Below are 17321 nucleotides of genomic sequence, written 5' to 3' on the forward strand. Positions count from 1 at the left end.
CCTTTACCATATTATTTATAGGTGATAAGTTGGTCAAAACCTCATCATCAGTTATTTTTCTTTGCTGTCAGAAAACTTTAAGTGTAAGTATAGACATAAGAATACGGTTCATAATCAAACAGCATTATCAGCCACAAAGAGACAAATCACAAAGCCAATGTTCAAGCATGCAGCATACAGTATCAAACTCCTTGTTTAAGAATAAACAAATGGGTTCTCTTTGTTTTTAGAGTAAATGTAAATAAAACAAAAATGTGGAGATATCCATGAAATGTAATGCCAGTAACAATCTATGTGTTGCTTTAATATACACAATTTTTCAACAACAACAAAAAATACTTGAGAAAAATGAATAATATATCAGGATATGAGATAAAACTCTGAAGAAAAAAAGCTTGAAATATTACAGCTTTGTGCACATATTATGTTAAATATATGAGTAGACAAAAAAACGTATTTGTTACTTAATAAATTGCTCCCCCTAATTGCATTTGTGTTTAAAATAACTAATTTAATTGTTAAGAGATGAATAGTAAACATTTTCATCATTAAATGATCTGCCTCATTTCCTTTGGGGATAAGAATGGTTTGTTTCTATGTTTAGGAATGCATGTCTACATACCTGCAGTTTTGGGTACCATTATGAAAGATGCACTTTTAGAACAATTTGTTCAAAACTCAATGACCTTTTTAACCACAGGTTGTTTTTTTCCTGTGTTAAACTAATCAACACGCATGTTATACGTGTACATAACTTCAGTCTACCCCAGAACCCAAATGTAACGTCACACCCTGAACACGGACTTTCCGAAGACGTAGGTTATTTTCTAATTTTTTTGGTGTTCCGGAACGGACTTCCGGCACTTTTTCGTTGATAATACCATATATGCTGTAATTTATTTGATTTGAAACAGTAGGTTTTACACTTAATCTACGACAAGAAATATCCATAATGGTTTAGTTTATAAAATAAGGAACTATTGGGCCTATTCATATGATCTGAATAAATGAGGGAGAAAAGACAAATCTGTTGAAAAAGCATTTTGCAGTTGCTTGTGTAGTAAAGCAACATCAGGTCTTTAGGAGATGAGTTGGGCTTTTGGCCAGAATGATGTATTTAAGACGTACCATTAAAGCAGTTGGGTAAGAAGATGCATGGTTTGACTTCCACAATCTCCTAATAATGAAAGAGCCTATGAAATAGAATATAAAAAACACCCGGGTGTGGAAAAAAAGAAATGCCACATGATTTCTAAAGATGATGTGGAGACTGTCTGTCTGGTAGAAAAAAAGCATTCATACATGTTTGTGCATTCACACACGCCAACAGCGTGGGGGAAATAATTCCCGCCCGATTTCCACTAAATGTCAGACAAAAATTATAAAAGGGTTGACCCAAGTAGTCACCCTAATAACAGCTCTCACTCCCATCTCTCACAGATGCACAGCAGGTGAGTTATTTTTTACTTTTTCTGTAAGCTGATTGTATTCATTAGGCAATACGTATATGTTTGCCCATTATTGCAATAGGGAGAAAAAAAGTCTTTGTAAAAAATACAACTTATTGGCCTAAAATAGTAAACAAGGATTTTATGTTCGCCTTTTTGCCACTTACCATTTAGCCAAGAAGTAACAGGGATTTATGAATTGAAATGATTTAATCTTAAATTTAAAACACATGTGTATTATTATGGAAATTTACGTTCATACTTGTGGAATGTTACCACTCAAAGTACAATTAGGCAGATTTGACAAACAAAATTGCTCATTCATTATTTTAAATTAACACATGTAAGCTTATCTTGTCTTCTCATAGGTTCAAATAATCAAAAAACATAATTTTGACACATCGCAACACCATTTGAATACATTTAAAGCCTTTGAAAACCCCACATCATGCAATACCTGCAACCCTTTGAAACACATCTACACTGCAAAGAATAAGCTCAGCATGGTTAAAAAACCCAACAAAGTGCTTTCCTGAACTGCAGATGCAAACTCGACATTTGGTTTCTCTTTCATGTTAAGAGGCGCCACAAACAAAGGAAAAATTTAGCAGAAATTTAAGCACATCATTTAGCACATAAGCCCTAAAGACTGAGGAAAAGAGTTACAGACAAAAGGAAGGTGTGGGAGGTATTGTAAGGCTTTTTCTTAAATACAGAGCTCCTGTACTCGTAATAGCAATTCCATCGTGTGTTAGTTGCCAACCACTGGCTATGTGATCAATGTTCCATATCATAAGAGGATCACTCAGGCAACTGGTGTAAAGGGTAAGTTGCAAATCTCTAAAAATAGAATTTGTACCTGTCTGATGTAATTGCACGTTGAGAGAAAATGTGTTGAAAATGGGAGCAGATGCAGTGTTTTGGAAATGTCAGATTGGCTGACACAATATTATTAAACATGTTTACAGGATTGATAGTTTTAACTATGAAATCAAATAGTTTTTAATGAAAAAAGGCATATTATTATATGAGATAGGTTCCGATAGCATAACCAAATATAACCTTTGACATTTTTTTCAAATGCGTAACACAGATCATCAACATTAAATAAAATGTCGAAGGTTATTTTTTTTAAGATCGGAAGTCTGTCAGAGATTTACTGTGCTACTTAAAATTAAGTAAATTATCTTGTCTTTGACAGATAACCGTGTAAAAAAATACGTATTATTAACAGTTAACCCTACCTTATTATTTCCAAAAGACACATGCAAAAACTGCTTTAAATTACAACGTTTCTTTACATATTGCCATAGAAAAAGTGACACTAACCCTCCAAATTATTGTGATATCCAAATTTGAGTTTAACCATGACTGCAACAATATATTTCTAAAATTGTGTCAGGGTGTCTGGTTACCGGGTGTCTGGCATTGTCATATGTGTCTCTCGAATTTACATTACAGTACTCCAAATATTCCACTGTTGATTCATATCATGTTTAGTGCAAACAAATAAAAGCAATTTTTGAATTACAGACCCATTGTAAAGTGTGGGCTGTTAAGCAAAATCAAAAGGCTGGAAAAAATGAGTCAAAATGAAATCAGTATGCCATAAACAGCTAACCTTGTGGGAGAGCAATTAGGCCAAAATATTCTTTCTGTTTGTTTGTTTCAATTCCGTATCTGATTTTTATGTGAATCGAAAGTATTTTATCTGTTTAAATTCTATTCATATCAATGCACACAGCACTCTTTGCTCACTTCTTAGATCTAATGATCTATTAATAACTATCTTTCGGAGTTATTGCAAAATGAAACTTTCTGCTGGTCCAGACTATACTCATATCTGTTAAGTGAATGGAACCGAGAGGATGCTGTACTCAGAGCGAGAAATGAATAATGGGTTTCAGTGCCTTGAACAATCCAATATCATCTTTTGGTCAAAGTGTCAACCCACAGAGAAATTATTGCCTTTGCACATAGCCAGTGTATAGAAAACATTGCAAAATTATCCAGATGACTAATGCAATGGGGCTCGTAAAATGATAGGGAAAAAAATACATGACATGGTGTGCTTAGTTACACTACCCTTGTGTTACTGGCGGACATAAACATGCTGACATTTTTTTAAATTCTTAGGCTTGTGCAGGCATTACACGAAAACATCTGTGATACTATTCAGCACCCACAAAATGAGGCTCTCTACTAATTTCCTATCGCTATCTTATCTTCTCCTTATCAGGGCAAGTTGCTTACTTGAAAAACCCCCCAGGTGAAAAAAATTGACATTTATCACATACTGGAAGTGGTTAATTTTAAATGTCATTTCACCTGACAGAGAAATAAGCAACACAAACGTTCTGCATCGCTTTACTGTGAACACATGACTTCTTAACAAGTTCAGAAAACCGCAATGACACTGACGCTCCAAGGATGAAAGACAACTTTTAGGGCACTTAATTAAAGTTGTTTTTTGTTTCAGAAAGTGTTATACATTTAGCTATAGATAATTTTTTGTGTCTGCCAAAAACGAATTTAAGAAAACAGTTTTAATAGATCCTAATATCTCTTTTTTTTGGAAGTCAGTGTGGAAGGCAAAAGGGTAGAATGTCAAACACCACCAGAGTGTCAAACAAAGAGCAAGTGTTACAGATTCAGTCAATTACGATAGAACTTCTAAAAGATTACATCGTTTTAATGTTTCAGATTTCTTTTTTTTTTGATCCAGTGAATCAATGCAGAGTACATTTTTTTATTTATTTATTATTTACTAACGTACATTACATCAAAGTTTGATACAGAGGTAACGGAAACTTCAGGCAAATAGAAATGGTTGGATGCCAGATTCAATTTGAATTCAGAAAAAAACATCACTCTTGCCAAAACCGTTTTTGATATGTAAATTTAGAAAGGTAAAGGGAACAATTTTCTTGAAATAAATTATTTACTATCTGTAATTAGGTGTGTCACAATATACTGGTAAGACAATACAATTATTGACAAGCATGATTATTGATATAGTGTTAATATTACACGTAGGAGAATATCATGAGTAATTCACTCATTAAGTCCCACAATGGTGACAAACTATCTATCTTTGTCTCGTACTCGAATTTGAGTATAATGAATCGACCAAAAATAGAGAAAACTAAAATAAACCGAATTAATGTTATTATGAATTCTTGCCACATTATTGTTTCGTGAAAATCGGATGTTTTGAGACACCACTTGTAATGTTACCAATGAAACCAGCCAGATGCTCAGGGTGATAATCTCATCTGAGGTTTTTTATATTCTATTTATCATATCTCATTTTAAGGAATGCTTCAAAATGGAGCCAGTAAGCACAGAGGTGGCGATAACAGGAGCAGGCAACATCCACATCAAGAGGAGAACTGTCTCACCTTTCCCAGTTCACAGATCAAATCCAAAGGGAGCAGTTCACCTCTGAGCTCAGTCAAGTTCATGGCTACCAAGGTAAAAAATCTGCCTTTTATGTACATTAATAGCCCCTCTATAAACATCAAGTTTAGCATAATTTATCAAATAATAGCTTTTACATGTTTGTTTAAATCCCTGAACATTTACACTAGATTTTGGTTAAAGTCAAATGACCTTTGTCACACTATTAAAACCTTCTATGTACTTTTGATATGTATGTGAATTCAAAGGCATCTGTTACATTGGAGAATGATCTTAGACGGTACGGCTCATTTCTCATTCAAAATTCCACTCCACAACAGCAGGTACGTAAAAACGACAAAAGCTTTATCAAAGAATGCATTGCATTGGTTCATGTGACAAAACTGCGTTTTTTTTTTCTGTATCTGTTTGACTTTCTGTTTCCTGTTTCAGAATACCAACGAAAACACATGCAAACAGCAGCTTCATTCCCGACAGCTAAGACCGTCAGTACTACGCAAAGGCAACCAGCCTTTCCCACAGGGTACTTTACAAACTCAAACTACTTTCAAATTCCTGAAGAAAAAAAAATGTTTAGATTTTGGAACACAACTGTGTTACAAAAACGCAATAAAATGTGCTGGGTACACTTTTGTTATACTCCTTAAATGTAGATCTTAACTCTGCTGTGCACGACTGGGTTGTGAATACTGTGTGTAAAACAGAACCTGAAAGTGAGCGGTCAGATTTTGCCCCGTTTTACAATGGCCAATCAGAAAGCAGAAGCAATGCCTCCGCGTCAAGTCCTCAGCCAAGCAGCACAGAACATACTGGAAGGTGAGATTCTAATACAAATAAACAGGCACACAAACAATATGTAAAAAGGGTCTCTGATGTGCTAAAAAAATATCTCTATTTTTCACAAGGAATGCATATTCTGTTCAAGGGGACTTGCTTTGTGTTAAAGGACAATGTCGATGGCCAGGTTGCTCAAAGAACAAGGAGGTTTTCAAAGAATATGCACATTTCCTAAAGTAAGACAGATTAGTGGATTGACGCAATGATTTTTAAAGAAAAACTCCAGTAATAAGAACATCTATATGCTTTTTCTGTTCAATGATCCAGACATCTGTCTAATGAGCATGCTCCTGGAGACAGAAGCATAGCCCAGCTGAAGATGCAGAAAGACAAGGTGCAACACATGGAGAATCAGGTACGTAACATCAGTATAGTAACAGTAAAAACACAAAAAATATAAAACATGCCTAGATAAAACAAAGATGACTGTTAATGGGATTTTATGATATTTGGTGTGTTAATGTTAGTTAACATCTGAGAGACAGAAACTTCAGGCGATGCATCTACACCTGTTCCAAGCGAAATCTTCCTCTGGGGTAAGCGTGAATAATATGGAAAAACAAACAAAATACTGTATGGCACAAGAGTTAACATGTGTAACATGTTAGTATGCATCTGTTTTGATGGCATAGTTGCACATCAACTACTATGCCTTCTGGAAAATAGATTTCTGATTTACATTGTGCTCTCAGGGAACACACAAATTAATAAAGCGTTTCCTTTTTGGAAAAACCTTTTACCTAAATATACTAAATATTAAGCTAATACTTGCTGTTTAAAGGAAAAAAATTCTGTCTTCATTTACTCACTCCTGATGTCACAGTGAAATATGTTACGACAATGATCCATCTTAGATGATGTTTGTTAGGCGGTTAAGGTGGAGCCTCTGTTAACTCCTCCCCTTCAACTGTCACTCTGCTGCCAGTTCCATTTCAAAATGGAGCAGCTGTTTTTATACATCCAATCAAATAGCAGAGAAAGACGAAACCCAGAGAAACTCATTCTAAATTCCATTTCACTCAGAAATGCATCAAAATACAGATGTATTTAAGTTGTCCCAAATCTGTATACATTTCTTCGTTCTAATAAACACAGAGATAGAACAGTTCTAGACCACCAGAAAAGATTTACAATGATAGTCAATAGTGCCCCAGAACTGTTTACTTCCCTACATTCTTTAATAAAATATCTTCTTTTGTGTTTAACAAAACACATTTTTTTTCCTACAATGGTAATCGATGGTGGCCAAGAACGGTTTGGTTACAAGCATTTTCCAAATATCTTTATCTGTGTTTATTAGAACAAAGAAATCTATGCAGATTTGGAAAAACTTAAGGGTGAGTAGCCTAAATGAAGACAGAATTAATATTTTCAGGTGAACTGTTCCGTTAAGAAGGTGTTATCAACAATGATCCCTAGTCAATTTAAGAGAGAGTCAAAAATCCAAACCCTAAATGACAAGTTTGTCTCATAAGATTTTTATTCGGCCTGATTGAGGTAAGAACAAAGGTGTGCTTTACTGTAGCTCCTAACATCTGTGTAATGTAATTATCCCTCTCTGATCTCAGGTCAGTACCAGTGTGGACAAACTGGGCCATCTTTCTGGACTCCAGCAACCTGCTGTGTGTCAAAATGCAAATGGTCTTTATGACACTGAGCAGGTGGCAACTGATGCATTAGCGCAAGGATACTGGCTGACCTCACAAGTTATACCAGGTCATTCAGCACCCTCCCACACACAAATCCCAGCAAATCAGAACAGTGCATTCGCTTTACGGTTTTATATTGTGATGGCTAAAATTGTGCTATTTGAAAGAATTGAATTAGAACTGACTAAACATCTGTGTGCATTTTTTAATTTTACATTTAACATTATAATGTAACTTTATAACTGCTTATAGGAATTATCCCCAGTTTTGAGTATTATAAATACACAAACATCCGGCCACCATTCACCTATGCCTCCATGATAAGATGGGTAAGTGTTCTGAACCACACTCTCTATTCTATTATCACTTACTATGAGTCACATAAAATTTGTGTTTGTTTCCCAGGCCATCCTGGAGTCTTCAGAGAAACAACTGACTCTCAATGAAATCTATCACTGGTTCACCCGCGTGTTCTTTTATTTCCGTCACAACACAGCCACATGGAAGGTATGACATAGTGTTTGCCCTGTCACTTAAAATTTGTGCATTTTTATATTTGTCATTCCATAACTCAGAGCCCACAAAACCAATCCTGAAAGCCACAGCTACTGTTTTCGAAACCAGATGACTTTCACATTCGTGTCACTAAAAGAGATTTGATAGATTGATGACTTTGCACTCAAAATAATGATTTTATGTCAGTGCAAAGTAAATGAAATCTATTTTTTAAATCAATTCCTCTGCTTATTGCAAGGTATGTTTTATTATCTGTAGAATGCTGTTCGGCATAACCTAAGTCTACATAAGTGCTTTGTGCGTGTTGAAGGAAGGAAAGGTTCTGTTTGGACAGTAGATGAAGAGGAATTTCTTAGAAGGAAAGGACAAAAGTTACACAGGTACTCCATCTTTGCTTCACTTTGCATTCCTGTCAGTTGAAATATTGACTAGGAAATTAGCTAGCTGTACAACCTGATCAACTGGCCTATCAAGGACCTAAAAAGAGCAACTGCTTTATGTAAAAAGTGGCTTTTTGTTGGGGATGGGAGACTTATATTATATATATATAATATAAACTAATAAAGATTCAATATCGTTTTATGCTACCTTTTTTTACAGGGACCAGGATATGGGCTGGATGACACCTTTTCACCTGTTCCCTTTGACTCCACAAGGTGAATCTTACCAGATGTGAGGGACTCCGGCTAAGAGACCACAAACAATAATCAACTACTAAAAATATTATCTTTTAGAAGAACTGCAGCTTATCGGTGCAATTATCTCAGTTAGGACTGTTATACAGTAAGTTGATGTAGATACACCACGATGCATGTTACCCACATTAAAAATAGTGATAATATTAACAAGAGTAAACTGTTGTAAATTACTAGAGTAAACTGTAGTATTTTCTCATAATTACAGTCTACTAGTATTATTACTACAAAAAATGCTACTACGCTATGCTGTAGTGTTTATTATAAACCGCATATGTTTATAAACAATAAAGTATGCTTTAATATTTACTATAGTACGTTTCAGAAACACCGTAGTATCTAGGGATTTTACTAGTTCACTATAGAAAATATGATTGTATAATACAGTTATTTTTATGCCAGTTGTTTTTCTCATTACCGTCTGCTGTAGAAATACAGTTGTATTTAATATTAAGATCCACAAACTGTATCATTATTTCATTATTTTACTAATTGTTCTCAAGTATATATGCAAATAAAACTGCAAACTCATGCGCAATCCTAATCTGTGAGACTATTTTCTAGAGAGTGAATGAATAAATACAATACAGAACGTCGACGTTTGGCCCTTAGAAAAAAGAGAAAGCAGCGGCGCCAGGAAGAACATTTCACACTGCGTAAGTGCAACGCGACGTTGATATACTTCATGAAGGGGATCGTCACAAGGTGCAGTACGGTGCGTCTACGATTGGTCAGGATATTTTGCGCGGTGCATTTCGGCCAATGACAGCATTGTTTTCTCCCTCGTATGTAACGCTTACAGATAAATGGCGAACGGAAGGGCAAACTGTAAACAAATATAACAGAACTGAACGCTAATTTAAAACGCGCCGTGTGGCTTCTAAGGGGGAAACACCACCGCAGTACGAATGCCGCTTTTAAGTACAATCGTAAACGTTTGATATGATGGAGTCGGCGCGCACCTAAAAAACGACAAGAAGCTATCCAGGCCTGCTGAAATTTGTGCAGACAAGAATATGGCTGTGCTGTAATGTGATCCGGGCTTGGGAAAGAGAGAGACACTCTTACGGTACGCATCATTACAAACGTTACGCGATTGAATGATTTGTCTAAAGTAGTTCTACCCAAAACGGTAACATGAGCGCAGACTCGGACAGCAGGAAGCCGTCCAAGATTAACCAGAGGAAAAGAAGCGCAAGTCCTAGTGCAGCGTGCGAGTCCGAGCTACCCAAGCAAGCGAAAGTAACTGAAGAAGAACTAAGCAACGAGTCTCGTGAAGAGGTTGCTCCCGGAAAAGTTAAGAATGGTGAGCCAGAATATGAAACGGAGCTTCCCAAAGGTGCTGCGGAGAGCAGTGATGATCTCGATAAATCAGTCGCGCAAACGCGCCCAGGACGAACTGTAACAGACGCACCCACTGTTACGGCCGGTGGAGATGGAGATGCTGGATACCAACAGCAGTCCGACTCCGCGGCAATCGCCGCTGCCGAGGCGCTTGCCAGTCTGACCGGCGGAAGTCAAGACTGTAAAGAAAGGCCTTGTTCCTCTAAACAGGCGAGTCGCGAGAAATCCAAGGATAAGTCTAACCGTCCTAGTTCCTCTAAGGGAAGTGGGAGAAGGATGACGGAGGCAGCCGCCGCGGACAGCTCCTCGTCCCTACTGCACGAGGACAGAGATGATCCAGAACAGACAGGCTTTATAGATGATGAGGAGGAGGAGGAGGAGGAAGACGAAGACTCCCTTCCCGGATCTTCATCCACGGCTAGTTCGTCGATAGTCTCCGATAACGAAGACGGCGAGTGTGCCATAGTGTCGGTGAAGATGGCACCGGAGGTGCGACAGTCCGTAGCTCTGCTCGCACAGGTGCAGATGCGCCTGGACGCGATGGAGAAGAAGAGTGCGCGTCTGCATCAGCGCCTGGAGATTAAACTGAGCCGTCAGCGACGCCCTCACCTGGACCAGCGCAGCGCCATCACTCAGGCTATCCCGGGCTTCTGGCTCACTGCTGTATCCTTAACCATACTGTCTTATATGCCAAATTATTTAAAAACTAATATAGCAACTGTAAAGAACATGTAACTTAGAAAAAATCAATTGAGTTTGTGGAGTCCAGATGTTTGTTGTCTCCCATTTTGTTTTATGTGGTTGACTTAACTGAGAGTCTATCAGCTTTTGAATCATCCACATCTGTCAGCGCACATCGACGAAACAGATGAAGATGCTCTTAGCTACATGACTAATTTAGATGTAAAACATTTTACTCTATATACATACAGTTAATATAATTTTCTTGCTTCTCCAGTCAGTTTCATGCATCTGGTTCATTTTTATTGTCGTAAACAGGTTGAGACGTTCAAGAACAATAAACTTGGGTACCGGATTTGCTTCCATTTTCGGCGAAATCCATTCTTTCAGAACAAAGTGATAGTGAAAGAACAGCATCTAGGAATAGGAGGTGGGTTAAATGATCACCGTGCTCATTCTGCTCGATCAGTTGCATAAAAGCATTAAAGTGTCTTTATTTTATGCTGTGAGTTGCTTTCGCTTTTTCCTTAGGGTCTCAGGTGTCTTTCTCGAACCCGATTTTGTGGCACAGTGGCCAGGATCTTGTGGCAAGTGGAGATCCACGTCGAACGTCACAGGGAGTCTACCAGAGCTTCTTCCACTGGTTCAGTGATCACAGCAACCCAGGAAGGGATGACATAGCACAGGTACAGCACAGGTGTATATCCGGTGAGGTCAAATGCCGAAAAATAAAGACTAACCGTGTGTTTTTGTGAATGTAGTTACTGAAAGATGACCTCTACAGAAACCCTTTAAGGTATTATCTGACTCCTCTCTGGGAGCCACGAGAGAATGGAAGGTAATCCAATGTTCTGTAGCCTCTGTACAGAATCTCAAAACAGTACCAAATTGTTTTATTTTGTAGGTTTTTGTAAATGTTACTTATTGCTCAACAGCGCTCCTAAACCTCAGGGCAGCAATAATGGAGACGAGTGCGTGATCATTTCCGATTCAGATGAAGAACAGGAGCAAAATAATCAAAACCAGAGAAAAGGGCAAGAAGAAGAAGAAGAAGACGAAGAGGAGGATGATGACCAAGTTGGAGGTAAAACAAAGAGAATGTAATTTCTAAACCATGTTTGGCTGGATAATTATGACTTGATCTTTGTATATTCAAGTTCATGTTTGTCTCCCAGGCTCTGAAGAGAATGACAGAGAAGACGGGGAATCCTCTTATGAGGAGAGAGAGGAAGAGGAAGTGGACATTGAGGAAGTAGACGAGTCACGTGATTCTGGTGGATGTGAGGTCAGAGATCAAGGACAGGAGGATGAAGATATCGATGTAGATGAAGGGGATGGTGAGGAGGAGAGTTAGAAAGTGGAAGTGTCTCCGTTTCTTTTTATGCAGAGAAGCATACTTTTTTTCTAAGGTCTATTTTACTGGTTTCTAAGTAAATTAAGACTGTAAATTAAGATTTCAATTCATATCTGGTTGACTGCGCTTATTGATCAGGGTTTAGATGTTTTTTTTTTTGTGACGGTATTTACGTTTTGTATCTTTTACGCTATAGCTAAGATAATAAATATAGCCTACAGGTTAAATGTGTGCACTCTAAGAAGCATCTTGTTTGTTCCCTAATTATTTCATTGACATTTTACATTCATAACTTTGCTTTAACGTTTCACAAAGAAAGCTGCTGAAACTCGCTAAATAGTGTCATCCATAAAACACAACTTGTCCTTTTTAACTGACTGTTTAAGGCTTGTGGTAATAGACTTTGTTTTAAAATGAAAAAGTTTGGTGGAAACAAGCGCTGTACTATCATTTGTGTCACAAGTTAAAGTTCTCAAACCAGGATGCTGTTATCATGACCAGTAACAAAAAAGACCTGTGCATGTTATAGTCATTGCTCTAAAAAGACTTAATGGCTGTTCATATTGCAGGTTTTTTAGATGTTCCTCCACAAAAAAAATTATGTAAACAATTCGAACATGCTTTGAAACTACTTATATTAAACTCCACCACCACTTGTTATTTGATGACAGTTAAGAAATGGTCATTTTTTAAAGTATAAAGGGGGGAAAAGCATTCTCATTCACTTCGAGGGATATTTCTCCAAAAAGAAAAAATCAGTTTTCTTTGTTCTGATGAACACAGAGAAAGATATTTGGAAGAATGTTAGCAATTTTCAGTTCTGGGACATCATCCACTACCATAGTACGAAAAAAATATTGTATTTTTTTGTTTTGTTTTTCTGTATATTTTGAAGAACATAGGAAAACAAAGAGTTCTCTGGCACCTTTGACTATCATTTAATTCTTCCTACTATGGTAGTTAATGATATCCCAGAGCTGAAAATTACTAAAATTCTTCCAAATATCTTTCTCTGTTCATCGGAACAAAGTAATTTATACTGGTATGAATTTACATTAGGGTGAATAAATTATGACATAATTTTCATTTTTGGGTAATCTTTCCCTTTCATTCTCAACCAAATCTCAAACTCTCAGGGATATTTACTGTTATGCTCCTCTTAAGTGTTTTCCTATATAAATTTCCTTTACGTTTTTTTTAATTAATTATATTATCCTTTGCTTGTGTCTTACTACAAACTACATTAAGAATGTTCATTGTGTTGATGCTTAGTGTCATGTTATCTTTTTGTAATTTGTAAGAATTTACACACAGATCAACACAGACGCACGTTACCATGAACAATTTTCATTGTGTTGTGATGTAAACGAGCAAATGTGACAGACTACGCAAGGCTATCTTTTTATTTAGTTTGACTGCATGATGTGTGCACTGGATATTCATTACATTTCTGTGTCCAGTTAAACTCTTTGAGTAATGTTCTAAAAATTATGAATATATGTACACATTTGTTCCTTTGTCATCATACCGTTTGTTTTGTTTTCTCATAGCGCTTCTTTTACTCATTTGTAATAAGATCTTGGTCATATCAGTTATCACAAATCATTTAATTAAGATAATTTAACGTGGTTGTCATAGGATGTTTTTCTTTTATTGGTAAGGAAATGTTTTTAAAGAAAGACATTTAATACATTGCTTTTGGAGCTTTGTTTTTACAAAGGTTGATTTAAATAAATATACAAGCTGTAACTCGTATAGCAATTACTGGATTTGACTTGGTTTTACCTTGGCCAGTGGTTTGTGTATAGTCCTTGTCCCTGTAAAAGGGGTTTATAATTTGTAATGGAATTATTGAGGTAGATTTGACTTACAAGATCAAAAGGAAAAGCTATATTTTGTGCTAAATTTTATAGATAACTACCTTTTTTAATCTGTGCATTTGTTTTTGTTTTCAACATCAAATAAAGTGGTTGTGTTGCTGTTTACTCTGAATATTGTATGCAGCTTTTTGTCTCCTCATAGTATTCTCAAAGCAATAAGAAGGTGCATTGTTTTTTGTGCAGGTACGTTAATAAATTACATCAATGTATCGCCCTTCTCCCAAAACCTTTAATGCCCAAATTCGTTTTTTAAGAAATATATTTTTTTATTTATGATAAAAAAATATGGAAAGACATCCTTTCAGAAGGACAGCAGCATTATAAAACTAATTTGTCTGACAATTATTTTACTAATGTCTGATGAAACTATAAATCGTATTTGTTTCTTCATTGAAAGGTATTTCCCCCCGAGTTGCAGGCAGTCTAATGTCTACTTTTTAAATCTATCCACAAGGGGGCAGCATAGCAAAACAAAATGAGCTCTATTCAGCTTGTTCTGTCTTTGCAAGTTTTCTAGTCCGAGAAAAACGTTACAAAGTATTTATTTTAATGTAATGTATTATTACTCTTTAATTATAATCCATGACAACAAAACGTTTCAAATTATTGTTCTAGACTTTCATTGGTGGACTACGTGACTATTGTGCCTGTAGAAAATTTGTCCATAGTTTGTTTTGGCTTGACAACGCAAGCTCCAGGTTTGCAATCTGCAAAAGACAACTAGATAAGCGTTCCCTGCGCAGCACAGTATGATATCACTGTCAAATTCTCTTATCTCCCCATTTCAGACGCCTGTACGTGATCAAATGAACTGCTGCATTCCATTTATTTATGATAAATACAACGATTTATACAGGCTGGCAGCTGCATTGTGTACATTTTATCCTCCATTGGTAAAGGACATGTAAGAAATGTATCAAAACTGATTAAAGGGTGTCCGCATGAGGAGCTACTGGTTGATACTGAATGTTTTGTGTCATGCTCATGAGTTTGAGTAAAAATGGAAATAAAACTTGTTTATTAATACTAACTTTTTTCCTATAAAATTTGGAAATGTGTCAACGATAAGGTCATGGAATTCTGAACTTTGCACTCATCGCTTCTGAATGCATGTTAACCAGTAGCTTAGATCTTGACACACTGTAAGAGAGGCCAGTGTGTAATGAAGCTTAGAGTCGAATGGAGACGCCACAGTTCTGCAAACAGCCGCAAGGCAGGCATATTTAGGCAGGCCTCAACAGAGGAGAGCTGATGTTGGAATGGTATGCCTTAAACCTTTGATTTTGCGCTTAATGCGGTTCTATAAATGTTCCACCAGCAAAGGCCTGTCCTGTTTTTAAATGCAAATATCTAGGCATGCATGATCGCGTCAACCCAGTGTTGTGTGACTATGTAGATACCACTCACTTAATAAATACATGATCTCCTTAAAGCACAAGATAATTTCCCACCAACTCCAGCGGTTTGGCTGTGAAGACACAGAATACTGTGTGATCAGTGTTTGAAAAATATTGATAGTCTATAAGAATTTATTAAAAATCAATTTGACATAAATAATGATTTTGATTAAATCTGCCCCACTTTTATACCCTCCTTGTATGTTTGTTGTAGAAGCAGTGAATCTTAAACCTATCACAATAAATTAATGAATTAATCATAAACATTATTTCCATGTTGTTGATCACAGAAGCTTTGAGAATCAGACTCACAATGACTGTTTTATTATTCAGAAAAAGTGAAGAAAAAAGATCTTCAGTAAAAATAGTCAAGTGTTTCATGCAGAACAGAAAAAGAGCAAGAGAAAGGTTAAAGGGTTAGTGAGAGAAGACAGAGATGGAGTGTGATACAAAGGTTGGGAGACAGAGTGAAAGAATGGAAGATGGAAAGGGTGAGAGAGACTGAGAGAAAGTGAAAGAGAGAGATGAATGGTAAAGGTAATTAGCACAGCCTCCTGAGCGCCTGACAGCTCCGCCGAGCAGACAAATGATTTTTATCGGAAAGATCACCAACAGCAGCAGGATCTTCTGGGTTCAGGCATCCCCTGCACATGTCCGCAGTCTGGCTTTGAATGCTTCTGTGGGTAAATATGTGTACACATCATTAGAAGAGCGTGGTCTTTTCTGTGATATTATCAAAACACATCCTTTGTGACACAACGTCAGTGTTTGTGTGGAAATTGTCCCATTGGAACGAACATCATGCTCGGGCAAACGCATTTTTAATCAAGATGGAGTTGACGCGTGCTGTAAAAAAAGGAAAAAGCACCTCAATGGGACTTTTATCATCACAAAATCTCTTGGCATCGAATCCATCTTTGATGAGGCAGGGTGCTGATGCGCTCATCCATCCTGGGCATCCCGTGGGCTGTAGCTAAGGCGCTGACAGATTTATCTCCTAAGACAGATGCACTTTACATTCCCGCACCCCTCCAGCTTTTTAACTTTTCCACAGCTCCTGCGTTACTTTCTTTTCTCTGCATTTTGTAGGTTAGCAGTAACGCTACCCTGGCTACTGACTCGTGCGGGAATCCATTGGAGGCGAAGAGCATCTTGATAAACAAAAGCGAATCTGTTGCGGAGAAATGAAACACCTGGTTTAATGAAGTGCTACTTTAAATTTTTTTATCTCTAACATGTCCCCAAAAGCACAGCGATGAGAGCTACATAGCAATGCCGGTTCTTTGTTTTCATAACTCATGCTTTGAAGAACCTGCTAATCCCTGTTTATACACTACAATGAAAGAAAGAGATTCCTTTTCCATCATGTCTTTAAAGCCCACTGACCTGCAGACCAGGTGCAGCATGACATCACAAGCTTCTACATAGAATAATTGTGTGGAAAAAGTAAAACAAACATTTTGAGCTTTCGATTTTTCATCTTAAAACTTTCAGGGAAGTTGAATCATTTGGCTCTTTGACATGTAAAGTGTAAAACGTTTTCAGAAACATGAGTCGGTAAGTTAATAAATAAATAATAAATAGGCCGGTAACAATTGACAAATGAAAATCTATTAGTTGCATGCTCAGACAAGATACGGTCACCTGTGTATTTAAATATAAGAAGAAATGCGCCCAAATCTAACCCATGGACTATTTTTTCCATCACATTTACTCCTCTTCAAAGTTCATTCTTTTGTTACATCATTGTGGTATTACTCAGGGGTTTAACTGCACATATGCTCTTAAACTTTTCATTGATTCACAGGCATTGCGTAAATTTGGTCGTAAAACATACGGTCCAAAGCGTCTCTGACGTGGGAGAATTTCGGCTGAATGGAAGATGGTTCAACTGGTGGGGCTTAGTGTATTGTGGGTGAAAAATCACACGGAAACCTGAACTTAAAGGTTTCTTGAGTCACTTCCTCTCAGAGGAGAATAAAGGATGCCTCCCACAAAGAGACAGAGAGACTAGAAACCACCTCCACATCCGCAGCTGTACAAGCAAAGGGCACATTGTGTTGTGTCATCACGAAACACAGACAACCTTTTTAATCATAT

At 36.9% G+C, this 17321-nt stretch overlaps 2 protein-coding genes across 2 annotated transcripts; both read left to right on the plus strand.

The window, feature by feature from the left end:
* Positions 1 to 4766: 4766 nt before the first annotated feature.
* foxp3a (forkhead box P3a) lies at positions 4767 to 9107 on the plus strand (the record flags this gene model as incomplete). Its single annotated transcript, XM_079468131.1, has 12 exons — positions 4767 to 4922; positions 5117 to 5191; positions 5301 to 5391; positions 5522 to 5684; positions 5774 to 5881; positions 5973 to 6060; positions 6173 to 6241; positions 7274 to 7421; positions 7607 to 7683; positions 7760 to 7861; positions 8129 to 8250; positions 8471 to 9107. The coding sequence occupies 12 exons, from the start codon at positions 4767 to 4769 to the stop codon at positions 8544 to 8546; spliced, it is 1275 nt and encodes a 424-aa protein (XP_079324257.1). The 3' UTR covers positions 8547 to 9107.
* Positions 9108 to 9214: 107 nt separating this feature from the next.
* On the plus strand, positions 9215 to 13929 carry tspy (testis specific protein Y-linked). Its single transcript, XM_079467807.1, has 7 exons — positions 9215 to 10572; positions 10735 to 10812; positions 10909 to 11020; positions 11122 to 11276; positions 11352 to 11428; positions 11526 to 11674; positions 11766 to 13929. The coding sequence occupies exons 1-7, from the start codon at positions 9703 to 9705 to the stop codon at positions 11942 to 11944; spliced, it is 1620 nt and encodes a 539-aa protein (XP_079323933.1). The 5' UTR covers positions 9215 to 9702; the 3' UTR covers positions 11945 to 13929.
* The last annotated feature ends 3392 nt before the right edge of the window (positions 13930 to 17321 follow it).

Source organism: Barbatula barbatula, assembly GCF_947034865.1.
Source record: "Barbatula barbatula genome assembly, chromosome: 11".
NCBI classification, from domain to species: Eukaryota; Metazoa; Chordata; class Actinopteri; order Cypriniformes; family Nemacheilidae; genus Barbatula; species Barbatula barbatula.

Excerpts from the sequence above, each read along its gene's own strand:
- tspy (XM_079467807.1), top strand. The coding sequence starts at position 9,703 with ATGAGCGCAGACTCGGACAGCAGGAAGCCGTCCAAGATTAACCAGAGG. Across the intron at positions 11,021-11,121 it reads ACAGCATCTAGGAATAGGAG|GGTCTCAGGTGTCTTTCTCG; the intron begins GTGGGTTAAATG and ends CTTTTTCCTTAG. Across the intron at positions 11,277-11,351 it reads GAAGGGATGACATAGCACAG|TTACTGAAAGATGACCTCTA; the intron begins GTACAGCACAGG and ends TTGTGAATGTAG.